At 43.2% G+C, this 19,883-nt stretch overlaps 1 protein-coding gene across 2 annotated transcripts in view; it reads right to left on the bottom strand.

The window, feature by feature from the left end:
• The window catches only part of CTNNA2 (catenin alpha 2), a 918,592-nt gene that overhangs the window by 332,063 nt on the left and 566,646 nt on the right, over window positions 1-19,883 (bottom strand). For both annotated transcript variants that reach the window (XM_073586716.1, XM_073586715.1), the window contains exons 5-7: window positions 16,291-16,491; window positions 8,781-8,932; window positions 8,118-8,231 (exon numbers count right to left, since the gene is read on the bottom strand). In XM_073586716.1, coding sequence (XP_073442817.1) covers window positions 8,118-8,231; window positions 8,781-8,932; window positions 16,291-16,491 — 467 coding nt within the window. The remainder of the gene's footprint in view (window positions 1-8,117; window positions 8,232-8,780; window positions 8,933-16,290; window positions 16,492-19,883) is intronic.

The raw sequence follows: 19,883 nt of genomic DNA on the forward strand, positions 1-19,883 counted from the left end.
GCCAGCTACAGAACAGATGCACACATTGCAAGCTTAATTCCGTTAACGAACGAGACTCCGTCATGCCACGCGGTCCGAGTCCGGCTTACTAGAGGGACACGTGAGGCTCTGGCACATGAGATTGGCCAATAACTGGTGTGTCATGCCATTACATGTCCGTGGCTGCATGTGCGCTACACTGAAAAGGCCAGCGTTTGTCGCTTACAGGTGCAGATAACCCGCTGAACAACGTTAGTGATGGGGATCACTGATGACAATTATTACCCGCGAACAATGATTTCCCAGTAAGTGCAGGTCAACCGCAGTTCCAGAATTAGGCCTAACCGTCATTCCTGAAAAAATGAAAAACTTACGTGTGCAAACCACAGGTGCTGTAGCTTGCTTAACAGCTCGCCAGCCGTTCTCACGCCCAGCATGGATTGCACGTGATTGCACAAAGGTTAGAAAGGGTACCGTATCCCCGGATAACATGTATGGATAGCGTACACATTCAAAATATATGTCTGTACATCAGGAGGCAGGCTCAGACGGTATTAGGCCCAGTATGGATTGCACGTGATTGCACAAAGGTTAGAAAGGGTACCGTATCCCCGGATAACATGTATGGATAGCGTACACATTCAAAATATATGTCTATACATCAGGAGGCAGGCTCAGACGGTGTTAGGCCCAGTATGGATTGCACGTGATTGCACAAAGGTTAGAAAGGGTACCGTATCCCCGGATAACATGTATGGATAGCGTACACATTCAAAATATATGTCTGTACATCAGGAGGCAGGCTCAGACGGTGTCAGGCACAGTATGGATTTGACGGCCCAGATCACACAGCGGAGGAGCAGGGAGAGGTAAAGATTGCAAATGCTGGGGCCCTGCCCAAGCAAGGGGGGCCCACTCGTGGGCGTCGGTACTGGCACTGGGCCCCTCATAGTACGGCGGTGTGTCTGACGGCGGGTGTGCACCACCACCGTCAGAGACACTTGATTGCACTATGAGGGACCCTGTGCCAGTGCCCGCACCCAAGAGTCGGCCTACCCACCTGTCCAGGGCAACGGCACTCGCACGGTGTCGTGCGCTAGGTGGTGACCCCGGCCATGGGGGGGGAGGCAGCACAGTTAGGGAGTTTTAGAAAGTGGCATATGTTGATGTTGGACATTCAGCTGATGCAAAAGGCGAAATAGGTCAAGTCCCAGGAAGAGGTGGACCAAAGCAAGCCATTTTTCTGTCACCCTATGTGTCATCAGGGGAAGGTGGGACAAAATCCTTGGAAACCCATGCATGGTTCATTTTAATGAAGGTTAGATCATCCACATTTTGGGTTGACAGACGGGTCCTTTTTTCTGTCAGGATTGATCCAGCTGCACTGAAGACTCTTTCCGATAGCACACTTGCAGCTGGGCAAGCGAGCTCCTGTAAGGCATATTGGGCCAATTCAGGCCAGGTGTCCAGTTTAGCGGTCCAATAGTCAAAGGGGAATGACCTGTGTGGGAGAACATCGATATGGGAGGAAAAGTAGTTTGTAACCATAGTTGACAACTGCTGTCTCCTGTCACTTTCCATCGATGCAGTATTACCAGTTGTGTGAGCGGTATTTGAAAAATCAGTCCACAACATTGTCATGAAACCCCTGTCTCCAACGCCACTTCTGCTGTGTGCACCACGAACACCTCTGCCAAGCTGCCCCCGGCCCGTACGGCTCGTGTGAGAACCATCACCGCTGCTGTGTGCTGGGAATGCCTCAAGCAACCGATTTACCAGAGTTGCTTGTTTATTAGCCAATATTAGGTCAAGGTTCTCCTGTGGCATGATGTTTTGTAATTTGCCTTTATAGCGTGGATCCAGGATGCTGGCCAACCAGTAGTCGTCATCGTTCATCATTTTGGCAATGTGTGGGTCCCTTTTTAGGATCTGCAAGGCATAATCTGACATGTGGGCCAATGTTCTGCGAGTGCTGGGTGGAGGAGCACTTTCTGGCAAATCCACATCCCTCCAGTCACGCACAAACCCTGTACCAGACCTTGCCACGCCAACATTTTCACTTGCCCCACGAGATGCATCCTCCTCCCCTAAGTAATCATCCCCATCATCCTTCTCCTCCTCTTCTTCCTCCACCTCGTCCAGGAGAGGTCCCTGAGCAGACAATGGCTGAATGTCATCAAGGATTCCCTCCTCCTCTTCCTCCTCATCAACATTGGCTGCAGACGCCTGCTCCTTAAGGTGTGTCAAAGTTTGCATGAGCAGACGCATAAGTGGGATGCTCATGCTTAGGATGGCGTCGTCTGCGCTTACCAGCTGTGTGCATTCCTCAAAACACTGAAGGACTTTACAGAGGTCTTTCAGCTTCGACCACTGCACACCTGTCAACTCCATGTCTGCTCTCAAAGTGCCTGGCTGTGTATCCTCCCACAAATGCATTATGGCCTGCCTCTGCTCGCACAGCCGCTCCACCATGTGCAGGGTGGAGTTCCACCTTGTTGCAATGTCGATAATGAGGCGGTGGTTGGGAAGGTGGAGCAATCGCTGCAGCTTCTGCATACGAACGGAGTGTACAGGCGATCAGCGGATGTGCGTGCACAGTCTTCGCACCTTCTGGAGCAGGGCTTTTAACTCCGGATAATTTTTGAGGAAGCACTGCACCACCAGGTTCAAGGTGTGAGCCAAGCAAGGTATTGAAATGGCTATGGGTGCCACAAAATTACGGCCGTTATCACTAACTACCTTGCCTGCCTCAAGATGTACACTGCCCATCCATGACTCAGTTTGTCGCTTCAAGTACTCGGCCAGCACCTCGGCGGTGTGTCTCTTGCCCAAACACATCATCTGCAACACAGCCTGCTGACGCTTTCCACTAGCTGCTCGATAGGGGGACACATCGTGTGCAACAGTGGCAGCTGCAGATGGAGTGCTCGTACGACTGCGCTCTGTGGACGAGCTTTCGCTTCTGGAGGAGGAGGAGGAGGGTGGAACGCCTACAGCCAACTGTTTCCTATACCGTGGGCTAGGCAGCACTGTCCCACCACCGCTGTCCCCTGTGGACCCTGCATCCACCACATTAACCCAGTGCGCAGTGATGGACATGTAACGGCCCTGGCCATGCCGACTGGACCATGCATCAGCTGTGAGGTGCACCTTTCCGCTCACTGACTGCTTGAGTGCATGGACAATGCGGTCTTTCACATTATGGTGGAGGGCTGGGATGGCTTTGCGAGAGAAGAAGTGGCGACTGGGTAGGTCATAGCGTGGTACTGCATAGGCCATGAGTTCGCGGAAAGCTGTGCTTTCCACCAACCGAAAGGGCATCATCTCAAACGAGATTAGTTTGGCAATGTGGGCGTTCAAACCCAGTGTACGCGGATGAGTGACTGAGTACTTTCTTGACCTACTCATAGTGTCTGGGAGGGTGAGCTGGACTTGAGAGCTGCATATGGTGGAAGTAGCGGTGGACAGGGCGGACTGAGAGAGGGTTGATGATGGTGATGGAGTTGGTGTTCTTTCTGATGGCCTAGAATCAGTCTTTCGTTGATATAACAGTGGGATTCCCTGACTGCTGTGGCCTTGCAACGACACCTCAACATTTGCTGCTGTGCTAACCGGTGGGCTTACAGTGGGGGAAACAATGTAGCGTTGCTGACTACCTTCGTTGTGATCAGTTGCACATGTGGCACTTGAGGTTTGGTGTTGTGTCCACGCTTGCAAGTGCATGCTGGTTAAATGTCTAAGAATGCAACTGGTATTCAAATTTTTCAGATTTTTCCCTCGGCTAAAGGTCTTTGCGCACTTCTTACAGATAACCTTGGCCTGATCATGAGGATTTTGTTCAAAAAAGTGCCACACTGCACTCTTCCTACTTTGGCAGACATTTTGCGGCCTAGCACGCTGTGATGTTTTGACCCTCTGGAAAAGCTGTCCAGCAACTCTTTTGATGTTTGGAACCTGTCTTTGGAGTGCTCAAAATAACAGCTGTTGCGATGTCGATGTCTGCTGTGGATGCTCCTCATCTGAGCTACTGGAAGCAGCACCCTCTTCCCCCAATGGATGCCAATCTGGGTCAACAACTGGGTCATCCATCACCTCCTCTTCTATGTCATGTGCACCTTCCTCTGTGTCACCGTGTATGGTGGTATAGTGTGCGGGAAGGGGCACCTGAGTCTCATCAGGGTCAGAATCTGGCTCTGTACACTGCGAGGACAATGTAGTGCTCTGAGTGAATGTACCAGCAGAATCATCCATCAGCGGCTGTGCATCAGTGCACTCCATGTCAGATTCATCTTGGCCTGGGTAATTCACCATTTGACTTGATAATCGAGGCATGGTATGTGAAAACAGCTCCATGGAGTAATCAGTAGTATGGCCTGCGTCATCCTTCAATCTTGGTTGGGGTGAAGGACACAAGGAAAGGTGTGGTTCATGAACATGAGCCTCCAATGACGACTCAGTGCTTTTACTTTTTACAACTGAAGAAGAGGAGGCGATAGAGCTGGAGGCTGAGTCAGCAATGTAAGACAAAACTTTTTCCTGATGCTCTGGCTTTAAAAGCGGTTTGCCAACTCCTAGAAAACTAAGCGTTCGAGGCCTTATGTAGCCAGACGATGACGCAGGCTCAACACCTCCTGCATTCGGTCCTATTTTGCTCTTGCCACTACCATCAGATCCACCACCAACACCATCATTACCAGCTGCCAATCCCCGCCCAATTCCACGGCCTCTTCCACCAGCCTTCCTCATTTTTGGTAGAAATGTAGACAAAATCCAACAAACTATATAGTAATGTAAAACAAGGTACAAGTTGTCTATAGGACAGGGGAGATTTTGAATTTCTGCAGACACTTGTGGACACTGGACACTTTTGGATTGTGTGAGGCCCACTGATATCTGAGCGCTATGTCACAGGCTCGATGGCACAGCTGTGACAAAAGTGACGAGAGGATAAGGGAGATTTTGAATTTCTGCAGACACTTTTGGACACTGGACACTTTTGGATTGTGTGAGGCCCACTGATATCTGAGCGCTATGTGACAGGCTCGATGGCACAGCTGTGACCAAAGTGACTAGAGGATAAGGGAGATTTTGAATTTCTGCAGACACTTGTGGACACTGGACACTTTTGGATTGTGTGAGGCCCAATGAATATCTGAGCGCTATGTGACAGGTTCGATGGCACAGCTGTGACCAAAGTGACTAGAGGATAAAGGAGATTTTGAATTTCTGCACACACTTGTGGACACTGGACACTTTTGGATTGTGTGAGGCCCAATGAATATCTGAGCGCTATGTGACAGGCTCGATGGCACAGCTGTGACAAAAGTGACGAGAGGATAAGGGAGATTTTGAATTTCTGCAGACACTTGTGGACACTGGACTCTTTTGGATTGTGTGAGGCCCACTGATATCTGAGCGCTATGTCACAGGCTCGATGGCACAGCTGTGACAAAAGTGACGAGAGGATAAGGGAGATTTTGAATTTCTGCAGACACTTTTGGACACTGGACACTTTTGGATTGTGTGAGGCCCACTGATATCTGAGCGCTATGTGACAGGCTCGATGGCACAGCTGTGACCAAAGTGACTAGAGGATAAGGGAGATTTTGAATTTCTGCAGACACTTGTGGACACTGGACACTTTTGGATTGTGTGAGGCCCAATGAATATCTGAGCGCTATGTGACAGGTTCGATGGCACAGCTGTGACCAAAGTGACTAGAGGATAAAGGAGATTTTGAATTTCTGCACACACTTGTGGACACTGGACACTTTTGGATTGTGTGAGGCCCAATGAATATCTGAGCGCTATGTGACAGGCTCGATGGCACAGCTGTGACAAAAGTGACGAGAGGATAAGGGAGATTTTGAATTTCTGCAGACACTTGTGGACACTGGACTCTTTTGGATTGTGTGAGGCCCACTGATATCTGAGCGCTATGTGACAGGCTCGATGGCACAGCTGTGACCAAAGTGACTAGAGGATAAGGGAGATTTTGAATTTCTGCACACACTTGTGAACACTGGACACTTTTGGATTGTGTGAGGCCCACTGATATCTGAGCGCTATGTGACAGGCTCGATGGCACAGCTGTGACAAAAGTGACGAGAGGATTAGGGAGATTTTGAATTTCTGCACACACTTGTGGACACTGGACACTTTTGGATTGTGTGAGGCCCAATGAATATCTGAGCGCTATGTGACAGGCTCGATGGCACAGCTGTGACCAAAGTGACTAGAGGATAAGGGAGATTTTGAATTTCTGCACACACTTGTGGACACTGGACACTTTTGGATTGTGTGAGGCCCACTGATATCTGAGCGCTATGTGACAGGCTTGATGGCACAGCTGTGACAAAAGTGACGAGAGGATAAGGGAGATTTTGAATTTCTGCACACACTTGTGGACACTGGACACTTTTGGATTGTGTGAGGCCCAATGAATATCTGAGCGCTATGTCACAGGCTCGGTGGCACAGCTGTGACAAAAGTGACGAGAGGATAAGGGAGATTTTGAATTTCTGCACACACTTGTGGACACTGGACACTTTTGGATTGTGTGAGGCCCAATGAATATCTGAGCGCTATGTGACAGGCTCGATGGCACAGCTGTGACCAAAGTGACTAGAGGATAAGGGAGATTTTGAATTTCTGCACACACTTGTGGACACTGGACACTTTTGGACTGTGTGAGGCCCACTGATATCTGAGCGCTATGTCACAGGCTCAATGGCACAGCTGTGACAAAAGTGACGATAGGATAAGGGAGATTTTGAATTTCTGCACACACTTGTGGACACTGGACACTTTTGGATTGTGTGAGGCCCACTGATATCTGAGCGCTATGTCACAGGCTCGATGGCACAGCTGTGACAAAAGTGACTAGAGGATAAGGGAGATTGGATTGCTTTTAAAAAAGCAGTTTGCAGAGCAGTGGGTAAACAGCAATGCCAGCCTGTCAGGAAGCCTTAAAAGGCAGCCCAACAACCAACACCACTGATACACCACAATATAGCCTCCCCTTGCACTGCACACACAGTGACTGGTGTGTTGTGCAGGCCAAATCGATAGCAGCAGAAGCAGTTTTTTTTTCTTCTCAGCAGGACAAAAAAAAAATGGGAATGCTTTTAAAAAAGCAATTTGCGGAGCAGTGGGTAAACAGCAATGCAGGAATGTCAGGAAGCCTTAGAAGGCAGCCCAACAACCAACACCACTGATACACCACTATATAGCCTCCCCTTGCACTGCACACACAGTGACTGGTGTGTTGTACAGGCCAAATCGCTAGCAGCAGAAGCAGTTTTTTTTTCTTCTCAGCAGGACAAAAAAAAAAAATTGGGATTGCTTTTAAAAAAGCAGTTTGCGGAGCAGTGGGTAAACAGCAATGCAGGAATGTCAGGAAGCCTTAGAAGGCAGCCCAGCAACCAACACCACTGATACACCACTATATAGCCTCCCCTTGCACTGCACACACAGTGACTGGTGTGTTGTGCAGGCCAAATCGCTAGCAGCAGAAGCAGTTTTTTTGTCTTCTTCCCTGCCTAACGCTCTCCCTACAGAATCAGCAGTAACCTCTCCCTATACTGAGATCGGCAGAAGTAAGATGGCGGTCGGCGTGCACGCCCTTTTATACCCCCTGTGACGCCCACCAAAGCAAGCCAATCACTTGCATGCCCTTCTGAAAGATGGTGGTGACCCCTGCCTATGTCATCACGTTGCCCACAGTGTCCGTGGATCCTGATTGGCTGAAAAAGAGCGCAAAACAAACTTTTGAAACGCGACTTTGGCGTGTAAGTCGCCGACCTCGTGGCCGACCTCATCCTAGGGTCGGGTTTCGTTTCATGAAACCCGACTTTGCCAAAAGTCGGCGACTTTTGAAATTTTTCGACCCGTTTCGCTCAACTCTATTTAGCACTACATTACCCAAGCAGAGAAATTGAACTTTTGGCCATGGCTTCCTCCATCCATATGTAATGATTGTCAGTGGTTAGAATAGCCAAAACCTGTCAAACCACTCTTTAATCCATTAAGTTTCTTAATTATAAAAAACTATGCTTCTAGTTTTACTGATGACTAATGTGAGGCAACACTTTACTACAACATTTAGTATTACTACTATTGATTAGGTAGTAACTTACTCTGGCACTCTGCCCAGCAATCAATTGGTCATCTTCCGTTTGAACACTTGTTCGACTTCTGACGTCATAATCCTCCTGTTCAAAGTCAGAGTCGTCTTCTAATTCTTCAGGAGTCTTAAAAAAAAACAAAGTTAATAATACTAAGCATTTTGACTGCGTGCAAAGTTATCACTATATATGAGCTAAGAAATAAGATAAAACTCAAAAATGTTATCTTATCTTACAAAAGAACATCAGGATGCAATAGTTCAAGCTTAGTCTGTCAAAAATTAACCACTCTCTCAATAGGTAAGTAATCGACACTCTGATCTTCTCAGCCATCTGGCTCACTCGATAGGACACAACATGAAAAAACACAAATATTGTACAATCCGATCTCTTGAGACCCAAAATTACATTGAAATATAGCCTTCTATATTGAGAGACCTTCATATATACATAGGACCAGAAAAATCTAGTCTAGATCGAGGTAGCTTTCTCAAAGTGATGGCCTTTTGAAGAGATCTTACTACATATATATGTAGGTAGGTGGACCCGATGACCAGACCCAGATTTTCAGGCAGATAAAATTGAAAGATTGATGATGATATTTCTGAATTCGAGAGACTTTCAATAGTGTTTGATATTGTGTTCTACCAGCTCAGAAAAGATATTATCACTTACCCTTATCATGAGCACAGCTTTCCTAATGTCCCTCACACCATCGTAAACTAATCGAGATGCATCAATAAACTCATTCTCTTCAAATGATTGGGGGATATTTGTGCTCAACGCTTCAATGGCAACTTCCACTTGTTCAGCAAAACGAGGCATAACTTAAAAAAAAGAAGACAATAGATAAGTTGTAGGATATATTGAGTCCATTACATGTTTTTGGAGTTGACTAGTCACTCTCACAACCAATCGACTTTGGAGAGTTAATAAACAGTACTATTAGTTTGTTTTCTGTAACTTTTTAAGTATTGTTGAAAGAAAAAAAAAGATTGAAGTTGTACCTGCTAGATACCATAAGGAACTTCAATAATTCAACCTGACTCAAGAGCAATTGATTAACCTTACGCTTTATGATATGAAGCTTTAAAAGTAGTATGCCATTTATAGGACATCAAACAAAATTTACACTAAACAACATTGGCCGGAGAAATTTTTAACACAAAGAAAACTGAAACAAAATCACTTTGATAAAAAATAAAGCTCAAGTCCTTCAACTTCAAAAACTATTCTCTGAGCACATTTCATGGATTCAGCTTAATTATTGTTACCTTTCCAAATATCCAATTCCTTATACATAAAACTGGTTTGTAAAAGAAACACAAGCACAACATTCAACTTAAAAAAAACAATTCTATGAAGTCTTGAATTATGCAAAGTGAAATAACATTTTTATATTTTTTTAACTTAATAACCTCAACCCTGTCCATATCATCTATAAGGACACATAAGCATTATAAAAAAGAGGTGGTCTCTCAATCTGGACCCATTTTAGTTATCCACTGCACTGAGGCACTACAAATAGTCAAGCTCCCATTATGATGGACTTACCCTAATGATGTTTAAACATTAGGGACGAGCAAGCAGTAAAATGCACGGAAGCTTGTTTCTCGAACTGAGCTGTTTCTAATACTCGGATGTTCATTTCGAGTGACGAGTATAATGGGAGTCAATGGAAAATCCGAGCATTTTTCCTACTGACCCTACAAGGAGGTCTGGGGGCAGTTAAAATGTTGAAATAGATTAAAAAAGTGCTGAGTGCAAGGAGAACAGCATAGAGAAGTATCTCTGACTCTCAGATAGCTTAGAACTTTTGCTCCACTTTAAGGAATGACAATAAAACTTTCAAAATCGAAGAGAAATTGGAATTTTGAGGACAAAAATGTTAAGAAACATTCTTTCCTGTATAAGTACTTGTACATAAGGCAAAATTTAGGATTTTAAAAATAATTTAACCCCTTAACGACCGCCGATACACCTTTTAACGGTGGCAGTTAAGGCTACTTAAACCACAGCATCGCTTTTTAACCACGCTGAGGTTTAAGGTTATACGCCCCCCAGCATCAGAATTTCTCCAGGGTCTCGGCTGTCGGGAGTAGCTGAGACCTCAGAGAACATGATTCAGGTCAGCTTTTACTGACCCCGGTGTTTCAATCACCATTATTAACGGTATAACGGCTATGACAAAAGAAAAAAAGTATGATTTTCCAATTACTTTCTCTCTCTTCTGATGATAAATAGGGTCCCCCGTTCACCCCCGGTACCTCCATTGTCCTTGCATGTCCCCTGAAGTGCCCCGGGCCGTTGGCTTCCTTTGGGACAAAATGGTGGGCACATGCATAGTGCACCCGACGAGAACTGCCAGTTGGCACCCGGCAACAATAAGAGATTTTTTCCTATTGGTAAATTTTGATCACTGTGATAAACCCTCCCTTTATCACCCCGCTAGTTAGGGATAAATAATAAGATAAAAAAATGCATTTCCATTTTCCCTTTAGGGCTAGAGTTGGGCTAAAGTGAGGGTTAGGGTTGGGGCTCAAGTTATGGTTAGGGTTGAGGCTTAAGTTAGGGTTAGGGTTGGGGCTAAAGTTAGGGGTAGGGTTGGGGCTAAAGTTAGGGTTGGGGCTAAAGTTAGGGTTAGGGTTAGGGCTAAAGTTGGGGTTAGGGTTGCGGCTAAAGTTAGGGTTAGGGTTGGGACAAAAGTTAGGGCTAGGGTTGAGGCTAAAAATTAGGGTTAGGGTTGTGGCTAAAGTTAGGGTTAGGGTTGAGGTTAGAGTTAGGCTTAGGGTTGGGGATAGGGTTAGCATTAGAGTTGAAGCTAAATTTAGTGTTAGGGTTGAGGCTAAAGTTAGGGTTAAGATTGAGGCTAAAGTTAGGGTTAGTATTAGGGCTAAAGTTAGGGTTAGGGTTGGGGCTAAAGTTGGGGTTAGGGTTGGAGCTAAATTTAAGGTTAAGGTTAGGGCTAAAGTTGGGGTTAGGGTTGCGGCTAAAGTTAGGGTTAGGGTTGAGGCTAAAAATTAGGGTTAGGGTTGTGGCTAAAGTTAGGGTTAGGGTTGGGGATAGGGTTAGCATTAGAGTTGAGGCTCAAGTTAGTGTTAGGGTTGAGGCTAAAGTTAGGGTTAAGATTGAGGCTAAAGTTAGGGTTAGGGCTAAAGTTAGGTTAGGGTTGGAGATAGGGTTAGGGTTGGGGCTAGGGTTGGGATTAGGATTACAGTTAGGATTAGGGTCAAGGGTGTGTTAGGGTTAGGTTTGTTGCTAAGGTTGGGATTAGAGTTAGGGGTGTGTTGGGATTAGGGTTGGAGTTAGAATTGGGGGGTTTCCACTGTTTAGGTACATAAGGGGGTCTCTATACCTTGAAAAATCAAACGGCGTTCATTCACTTCCGAGCTTTGCCGTTTTCCCAAACAGTGGTTTACACCCACATCTGGGGTATCGGCGCACTCAGAATAAATTGCACAACAACTATTGGGGTCTAATATCTTCCTGTTGGTCTTGAGAAAATAAAAATTTGGGGGTGAAAAGATAATTTTTGTGGAAAAATATGATTTTTTATTTTCTCGGCTCTACGTTATAAACTTCTGTGAAGCACTTGGGGGTTCAAAGTGCTCACCATACATCTAGATAAGTTCCTTAGGGGGCCTAGTTTCCAAAATGATGTAACGTGTGGAGGTTTTCCACTGTTTAGGCATATCAGGAGGTCTCCAAACAGGACATGGTGGCCGATCTCAATGCCAGCCAATTCTGCGTTGAAAAGTCAAATGGCGCTCCTTCCCTTTTGAGCTCTGCTGTACACCCAAACAGTGATTTACCCCCACATTTGGGGTAACAGTGTATTCAGGAGAAATTGCACAACAAAAATTGTAGTTCATTTTCTATTTTTACACTTGTGAAAATAAAAAAAATGGTTCTGAAGTAAAATGTTTGCAAAAAAAGATAAATGTTCATGCTTTTCTTCCACATTGCTTCAGTTACTGTGAAGCACGTAAAGGATTAATAAACTTCTTGAATGTGGTTTTGAGCAGTTTGAGGGGTGCAGTTTTTAGAATGGTGTCACTTTTGGGTATTTTCTGTTATTTATACCCCTCAAAGTGACTTCAAATGTGATGTGGCCCCTAAAAATGGTTTTGTAAATTTTGTTGTAAAAATGAGAAATCGCTGGTCAACTTTTAACCCTTATAACTTTCTAACAAAAAAATTTTGTTTCCAAAATAGTGCTGATGTAAAGTAGACATGTGGGAAATGTTATTTATAATGCATTTTGTGTGACACATCTCTCTGATTTAAGGGCATAAAAATTAAAAGATTGAAAATTGCACAAATTTAAAAATTTTCTCCATATTTCCAATTTTCTTCATAAATAAATGCATGTTGTATCGAAGAAATTTTACCACTAACATGAAGTACAATATGTCATGAAAAAATAATCTCAGTATCAATGGGATTCGTTAAAGCATTCTGAGTTATAACCTCATAAAATGACAGTGGTCAGAATTGTAAAAATTGGCTTGGTCTTTTAAGTAGCAAATTGGCTCCGTCACTAAGGGGTTAAGTAAACCAAATTTAAATATTCATTAAAAGATTGGAAATGTCAGTGAAGGAAGCAAGAACTGCCAAAAATTTGATGGAAGAAGGACTCAGATATACACTGTGTATATTTTAGACATAAAGGAGGACCTCATATACATTAGAGTAGAATGAAGATATCAGCAAGGGTAAATATTAGTAGGATAATAAAATCTAACTTTTAATGTATAATCAAATAAAAACAGGGGAACACATATGCAAACAATACCACAAAGTAAGTGCTCAAAAACAACAGCAAAGCCAGGAAAAAATGTTAAGGATGGTCATCCAGTCATTCATAGACCCTGGAAGACTGCAATTTTTGGGCCTCTTTAAAATATTTTGAAAGTGTAGTAGAGCAAAGACAGGAAAAAAATGATAAGGACAGTCTTCCAGTCATCCATAGACATTTGAAGGCAACAACTGGAGGGCCTAATTAAAATATTGAAGATTAAAAAGTGTCATGTGTTGGTGCGGAAAAGTCAGGGATTATTTAAGCTTTGTTCATTTTCATCAGAATGAGTCTCGGCACTTTCTGCAGACTGCCAAAAGTGCCTGTCTGCTATGACTACCACGATGGCATTAAAAACCTGATTAGACAAGATACTAGTGGCAGGGCAGCACAACACCTCCAAGGCATAGAGAAACAGCTCATGCCAGGTGTCCAGCTTTGACATCCAATAGTTTAAGGTCTCAGAGGAAATATGGAGTACCCTGGTTTTGTCTGCCAGTTATTGCTTGATCATAATTAAAAATGTTTCCCTCCTTTTCAAAAATTGCTTGGTCATCAGGGCATGGATGCTAGGAGGGTGTCATGAAATTGGCCCAGGCCATTGGCATTGTACCCCTTACTCTGCTAAACCTGATGTGTGTCTCCCTTGCATCTCCTCCTTGGTTGGGCAAGGAAACTTCCCCCTGTTGCTATCATTGACTGATGAGAATTTTTTCAACATATCTTCCACAATTGCCTTCTGATGTAGCAACATTTTAGTAGACCTCTCTGTCTCAGAAAGAAGAGATGCAAGGTTCTCCTTGTAGCATGGGTCTAACAGGGTGAACAACCAGTACTCTTTTTTTGGCCAAGATGAATATGGGGGGAGGGTCATGGGAAAAGCAATGGAACATAAAGTCAGCAATATGTGCAAAGCTCCCTATAGCCAACACTTCCCTGTCTCCATAATGATAACTACTCTCCATCTCCTCCTCCTCATTCCCCTCCTCAGCTCATACACATAGGAGAGACGGGATGAAGCTTGTGTGGGTACTAGCCTTTGCTGCACTAGCAACTAGCTCCTGTTCCTTCTTCTCCTCATCCTCCACCTCCTCTTTGTTACTCAAAGCTGAGCAGATGTGATGAGGCTGGGTGGAATCTCCCTGACTTATGTCTTCCTCCATCTCAACCTTTTAACCGCCAGTCACAGCTGCTGGCTCACATGCTGACATTTGATAGCGAGGGAACAGCAGCTCTCTGACTAGCGGTAGCTAACTTACCACTGATCAGAGCCGCCGGTGTTTTTTACGCTGTTACACAGATGACAGCATTGGAAACAGTCAATTGTAATACACCTGTTCCAGGTTTGGGTTTTGCTCTCTACACCACAGTCAACTAAACTTTTTTGTGCTCCACGTCAGGCTATGCAAGTAGCCTGACATGCCCCAATGTGTTGATCTTCCTATATAAGAACTCCCAAGACACACATCTGTGGCTTAGTATTAAGACTTTCTGTTAAGACTTTTAGATTATCTGTGCACAGTTTCTGTCCATAGTATCCAGGATGTCTCCTGGCTGCCCATGGTTTCTAGTCCCTGATATACATATCTGTGTATAGTCTCCATGTCACCTGCTATCTGCCTGCAGCTTCCACTGTATTCAGACTTTCTTGTTACTCCGGAGTTCTGTCTGCTATCTGTTCCAGGTCTTCTAGAACCTTTGCTGGGTGTCTGCCAGTGGTTTCCAGGATGTCTCCTAACTGCCTGAAGCTTTCATGGCATTTACATTTTGTTTTTAGTCCATACTTTTGTCTGCCACCTGTCTGCAATCATCAAGATGTCTCCTGTCTGCCTGCAGTGCTTAAGTCTCCTGTCTGTCTGTCTGTGGTTTCAGTAGCTCTGCAACCTTTCTGTGGTCTCCAAGAGATCATCTTTCTGTTTCTGGCTTCCAGTTCTCAAATCTCTTGTTTGTCTTCAAACTTCAGTAGCTCAGCAACCTTTCTGTGGTCATCAGGATGATTCCTTGCTACTTGTGGCTTACAATCCCTCAGTTAACTGCCTGTGTGCTGTGTGTTTTATAAGTCTGCTGCACCAAGGCTTATGTCCTGTGTATCTGTACGGGAATGTTATTGATTTATCTTTTATCTCTTTCTCATAATTTATTGTTACTGATACACGTTCATGTGTATTATCATTATGTGTGTCACATAGGTACTGCTACACTATTCTGTGTATTACCTTAAGGGATAAAAGTGTAATATATATTTATGTTAATGCTATGTATAACTACTGTTCTAGTTGTAGGGAGAGTGTAGCACCCCATTTAGGCCACTAGATGGGGGTGGAGCGCATACTCAGCCTGTAAATAGTTAAAGTAGGAGGAGCTAACGACCGTTAAGCTGAGGAACAGCTGAGATTTTAATCAGTTGGGCGGGAGCACCCTGACAAGGCAGACAGCTCTGTAACATTAAAGACATGGGCCAAGCCGTCCAGGGCCTGAGGGCCACAGATGACAACACTGCAGAACACAGCACTGCAGATCACAGCTGCACAGTACACAGTAGCGCAGAACATAGCAGTGCAGATCACTACACTACAGATGGTAGTGAGACAGTTGGCAGCGGTACAACAGCACAGATCGCTCATTATGAGGCAGACACCTTTTTGTCTGGCGCGAAACAGACTGGGGAACTCCCAAAATTGGTGAAGCTGGACAGAGAAAATGCTGTGATGCTGAACAGGATGGGATGTCCCAGAGATATGCTGAAGGAAGACCATGAGAGCAAAGGGAAAGTGACAGAATTGTGCACTGTGGAATCTGAGGTAACCACTGTAAAGAAAATGGATGTGTTGTGTACAAAAATGAGTAAAGCTGTTATTGTTAAAGTTGAATGGGACTGTGACTCTGTTTGTTCCACATCATTTGAGGAGAACATGAAGCCCATTACAGAAAGCCCTGAGAAGAATGGAGCTGCAGGTATGCTGACAGAAAGCTGTCATGTCTATGTGAGGTGAAGCCAGTACACCGTTGCCCCAAAGTCCTCGGCCACGACTACTGTCCTGGCCGACCCTTACATGCCCTCCCTGACCTTGAGCTTAGGGGATCTACCTCACTTAGTGAACCTCATTTTTTAACACATGTCCAAAGGATACCTCTTAATCCTTTACCTATCCCTGAGACCTGAGGCTTCCTGTCCCGTCTTTTGACCACTGTAAATGAAGAGTTAATTGCACGTTAAAATGTGGTACACAAAATATTTTAAAAACATTTCAGCACTGTTCAAATAATAAAACTTCATATCAATGAGAAAAAAAGTAAAAATGTTCGTGTTTTCCACCAAAACATAAGCATAGTAAAAAAAAAAGATAAAAGAGACAAGGAAGGACTTATTTAACTTCAGCCACTTACCAGTTTCAGAAAGTAACTTTGTAGCCTCCAGAACCTTTTCTGTGTAGACTCCAGCCTCATAGTTCTCCATCTCAGCATTAATAATATGAATGACTCTGGCAGCACGGCCTCGAATAGCCCCTGCAGTTCTATCCAATGTGTCAACATCTCCCTCTTGTAGAGCAATTACACACTTGTTTACGTCCTCCAGTATGTGGTTTTCTGAAATATCAATATAGACATCTTTTTTTCCTGTTGGTTTTATGTTTTAAAAGACACTTTACATAAAAGTTGGAAAAAGTTAAAGTAATTTTTAAATGACTTTTTCATGAAAATTGGAATTTTTCTAATTTATAAAGTGAGGATTTAGCCCCAAAGAGTTATTAGTGTCATAATACCAAGCATCGTAACTATGTTATGGAATTACATTTAAATAAACACCCCCATTCATGTTTTTATCCTCTCAATATATTGCAATTATCATGCTATATTGCATTGTGTATTTATAATTGCTCATTTTACCCTTCTACCCAGTTAATTCTCCTCTTTTCCATTAGGTCTATAACATCAAGAGACTAAAAACTGACTAGCTGAATCAATCTAAGCTCTATGTATGAACAAGTAGTCACTTTTCTCTGCATGAGTCATCACTGCAAAAGTCCCTGGCAGGAGTAGCTGGGTCAGGAATTGAAAAGGGGGAGGACTCATGCAAGTAAAAGAGACTTCCTATTTCTACATAGGACAGAGAGGAAAGAGAAATGAGAAGGATAAACTGGGATAGGAGTGTTTATTTAAATTCTCATTGTGTACGGGATAGAATAAACAGGAGTTCATCAAAATGTTCTTAGGATCTGATAGACCCATCTTCTAATATATTCTTAATTGTAAAGAAATTGTATTAAAGCCTCCCGCCTAATGTAAAGAGACCCTTGGTGCCACCAAAGCAGCTTTGCCCCATTATGCATGGACTCCACAACACCACTGAATGGATCCTATGGTATCTGACACTAAAATATTTGCAATAGATCTTTGAAATTCTGTGAGTTTTGAGAGAGAAATTCCATGGATTGGACTTGCTTCTCCAACACATCCCATAGATGATAGATTACATTGAGGAATTTGTTGACTAGCGTACATCTTAAAGTTATTGTCATATTTCTCGAACTAGTGTGGCAAATGTTATTACCCTACAGAAAGAGGATAGTGCAATTACTTGATAGTTTAAAAAGGTTGAAGGTAGACTTAAATCCATCAAGTTCAATCTATAGCCTTACATGTTGATCTAAAGTAAGGCAAAAACCCCATGGGGCACAAACAAATAGCTCCATTTTAGAGGAAAAAAAATTCCAACTCCTCATATGGTTATCAGACTGTGATGACACAACATTCTATCTTACTTATCAAGATGTCTATTTTCAGTAAGCCAGGAAAAATAGACTTTTATCTTTATGTTGACTCCTCTTGTAGGTTGAATTGATATTTGTAAATTGAATAATGGTTGTTATTTACCTCTTATATCAGCTCCTATGGTTTATTGTACTGTTGTCTTTTAAAAATAGGGATGCATGGTCACTGAACTATGAAATTTGCTGATATGTTGATTACACATTATATCAGGACCATTCAGTTTGTTGACTTGAAGGATAAACTATAAATAATCAAACAATGTGGGTTAACATCATCACCCCTTCTCCCTGAGAATGATGGCTTGAAGGGTAGTTGTAAACTTTATAAGCAGACTTTGTCCCCTTTCCAAGTGATTCTAGAGGATGTCAGCTTAGGAGACCACTGCTCCAGCTGGAAGAACACAGATCTGCTCTACTGACCATTGCTGAACCCTCGGAGAAATCTTGAAGAATCCAGGTTGGGATAATCAGGTCACCTGGCCACATATCTCAATGCTCTCAGTTATCTTCTTGTCATCTTCTCTCTGTGGGTGCCTGCCAAAACAGGGTGCCACTGATGGAGTTAGTTGGCCATAGAAGGGTCTCTAATCCCAGCAAGTCAACGGAAGCGTGAGACTGTAATTTGCACCATCTAGGGTGTTTGCTGGGACTGTACCACATGTTATTGTTTGTTGGTGGCTCAATAAATTACTACCACATTTTTTTCCTCACTCTGTGTTGTCTGAGTACTAGTACTAGAGCACTCGCCGATCCCGTGTCTCCACACAGACTAATTCCATAGATCAACACCTCATCACAGAATCTAGAACCCATAACCTCTAATATCATATTTTTTCAGAATGACATCAAGGCCTTTCATGAATTTTATTAGCGAATCAACCATTAAAATATCATGTGGCAGAGAGTTGCATAGTCTCACTACTCTTATTGTAATGAATGTGCAATTATGATAAAACCTTCAATCCTTTAGACATAGAGGATATTTCCCCTGTCTCCGGTCTTTCAAATCCTTCCACTTGGTCATTTTATTCTCCTTCCAACTCATCAACTTCAAGAACTTTCTGTCTAATATGTGGTACCCGTGACGAGTGCCTTTATCATCAGCTAATCAATTATCTTGGCTTCATTGGTCAATGATTTCAATGTTATGACACATCAGAGTACATATATTTTACTATCGCCTTCTTTCTATCTATCTATCTATCTATCTATCAATCATCTATCTCATATCTATCTATCTATTTGTTTCTCTGTAATTCTTTTTATTTCTAAAATCAAATGAATACTTCCCTTTCTCTACTTATCATTCCGTACAATAAAATAAACTTTGTCATATCGTTTCCACAGACTCTTACCGGTGGTGGCCTGTTTATGACACAAATTAGTTTAGTTCAATTTGCTTATGCCTAAAACTTCAATAATGTGAAGGATTCCATCTGTGGACGATCAGTAGGGTTTTAAAAAAGGTTATGAAAATAAAATTAAAATGGCAAAGCATTTGATATGGAAAAAATTTTGGCTTAAAAAGTTACTATTGATCCTTATTTGCAGGGCACGACTAATAAAATGACCAGGCTCACTTTCCTAGGGTTCTCTAAAATTGGATGTGAAATGAATTATCTGCTAAATGAGAGTAACAAGATGGCAGGATACCAGTCTCTATCGGCTGATTAGCCAATTGCATTTCAGCGCTTTTGCTAAATGCTGGACGGATAGCGAGCCGGAGAAGGTAATTGAAGCGTATAAGTCTGCATGCATCTGCTTTATCATAGCATACCGAATGACAACTCAAATAATTTCAGCAAATCTACGCCGTAATGTGCAATATAAAGAAAATGCAGAAGATATTGAGTTATAGATCTTAATAAATGTTTGTAGACATAGTTAATTATGGTTCAATATCTCCCACTCAAATATTAGGACGCACGATAACTCAGCACCATACTTCATTTGAGTCCAGTCCAAGTTACACTGCTGATGGTTCTCTGGCCATAAAGTATGAGAAGACAGTGTAATTAGAAAGATATCCCTATTTCAGAGTAAATAAACCATTATTCGACATTTCCTAATTTCGAGCCTGATGGAGGTGATTGGGACGAGTACATATAGTATATAATTTAGGAAAGGAGTGCCTACTGTTTGACCTTGCAGAAAATGGTAAAGGGTACCTCCAGTTATGTTGCCAACTGCATCTCCCAACAGAAGTAG

The sequence above is a fragment of the Dendrobates tinctorius genome, unplaced genomic scaffold, assembly GCF_039654945.1.
Source record: "Dendrobates tinctorius isolate UK_male_01 unplaced genomic scaffold, ASM3965494v1 ptg000095l, whole genome shotgun sequence".
NCBI lineage: Eukaryota > Metazoa > Chordata > Amphibia > Anura > Dendrobatidae > Dendrobates > Dendrobates tinctorius.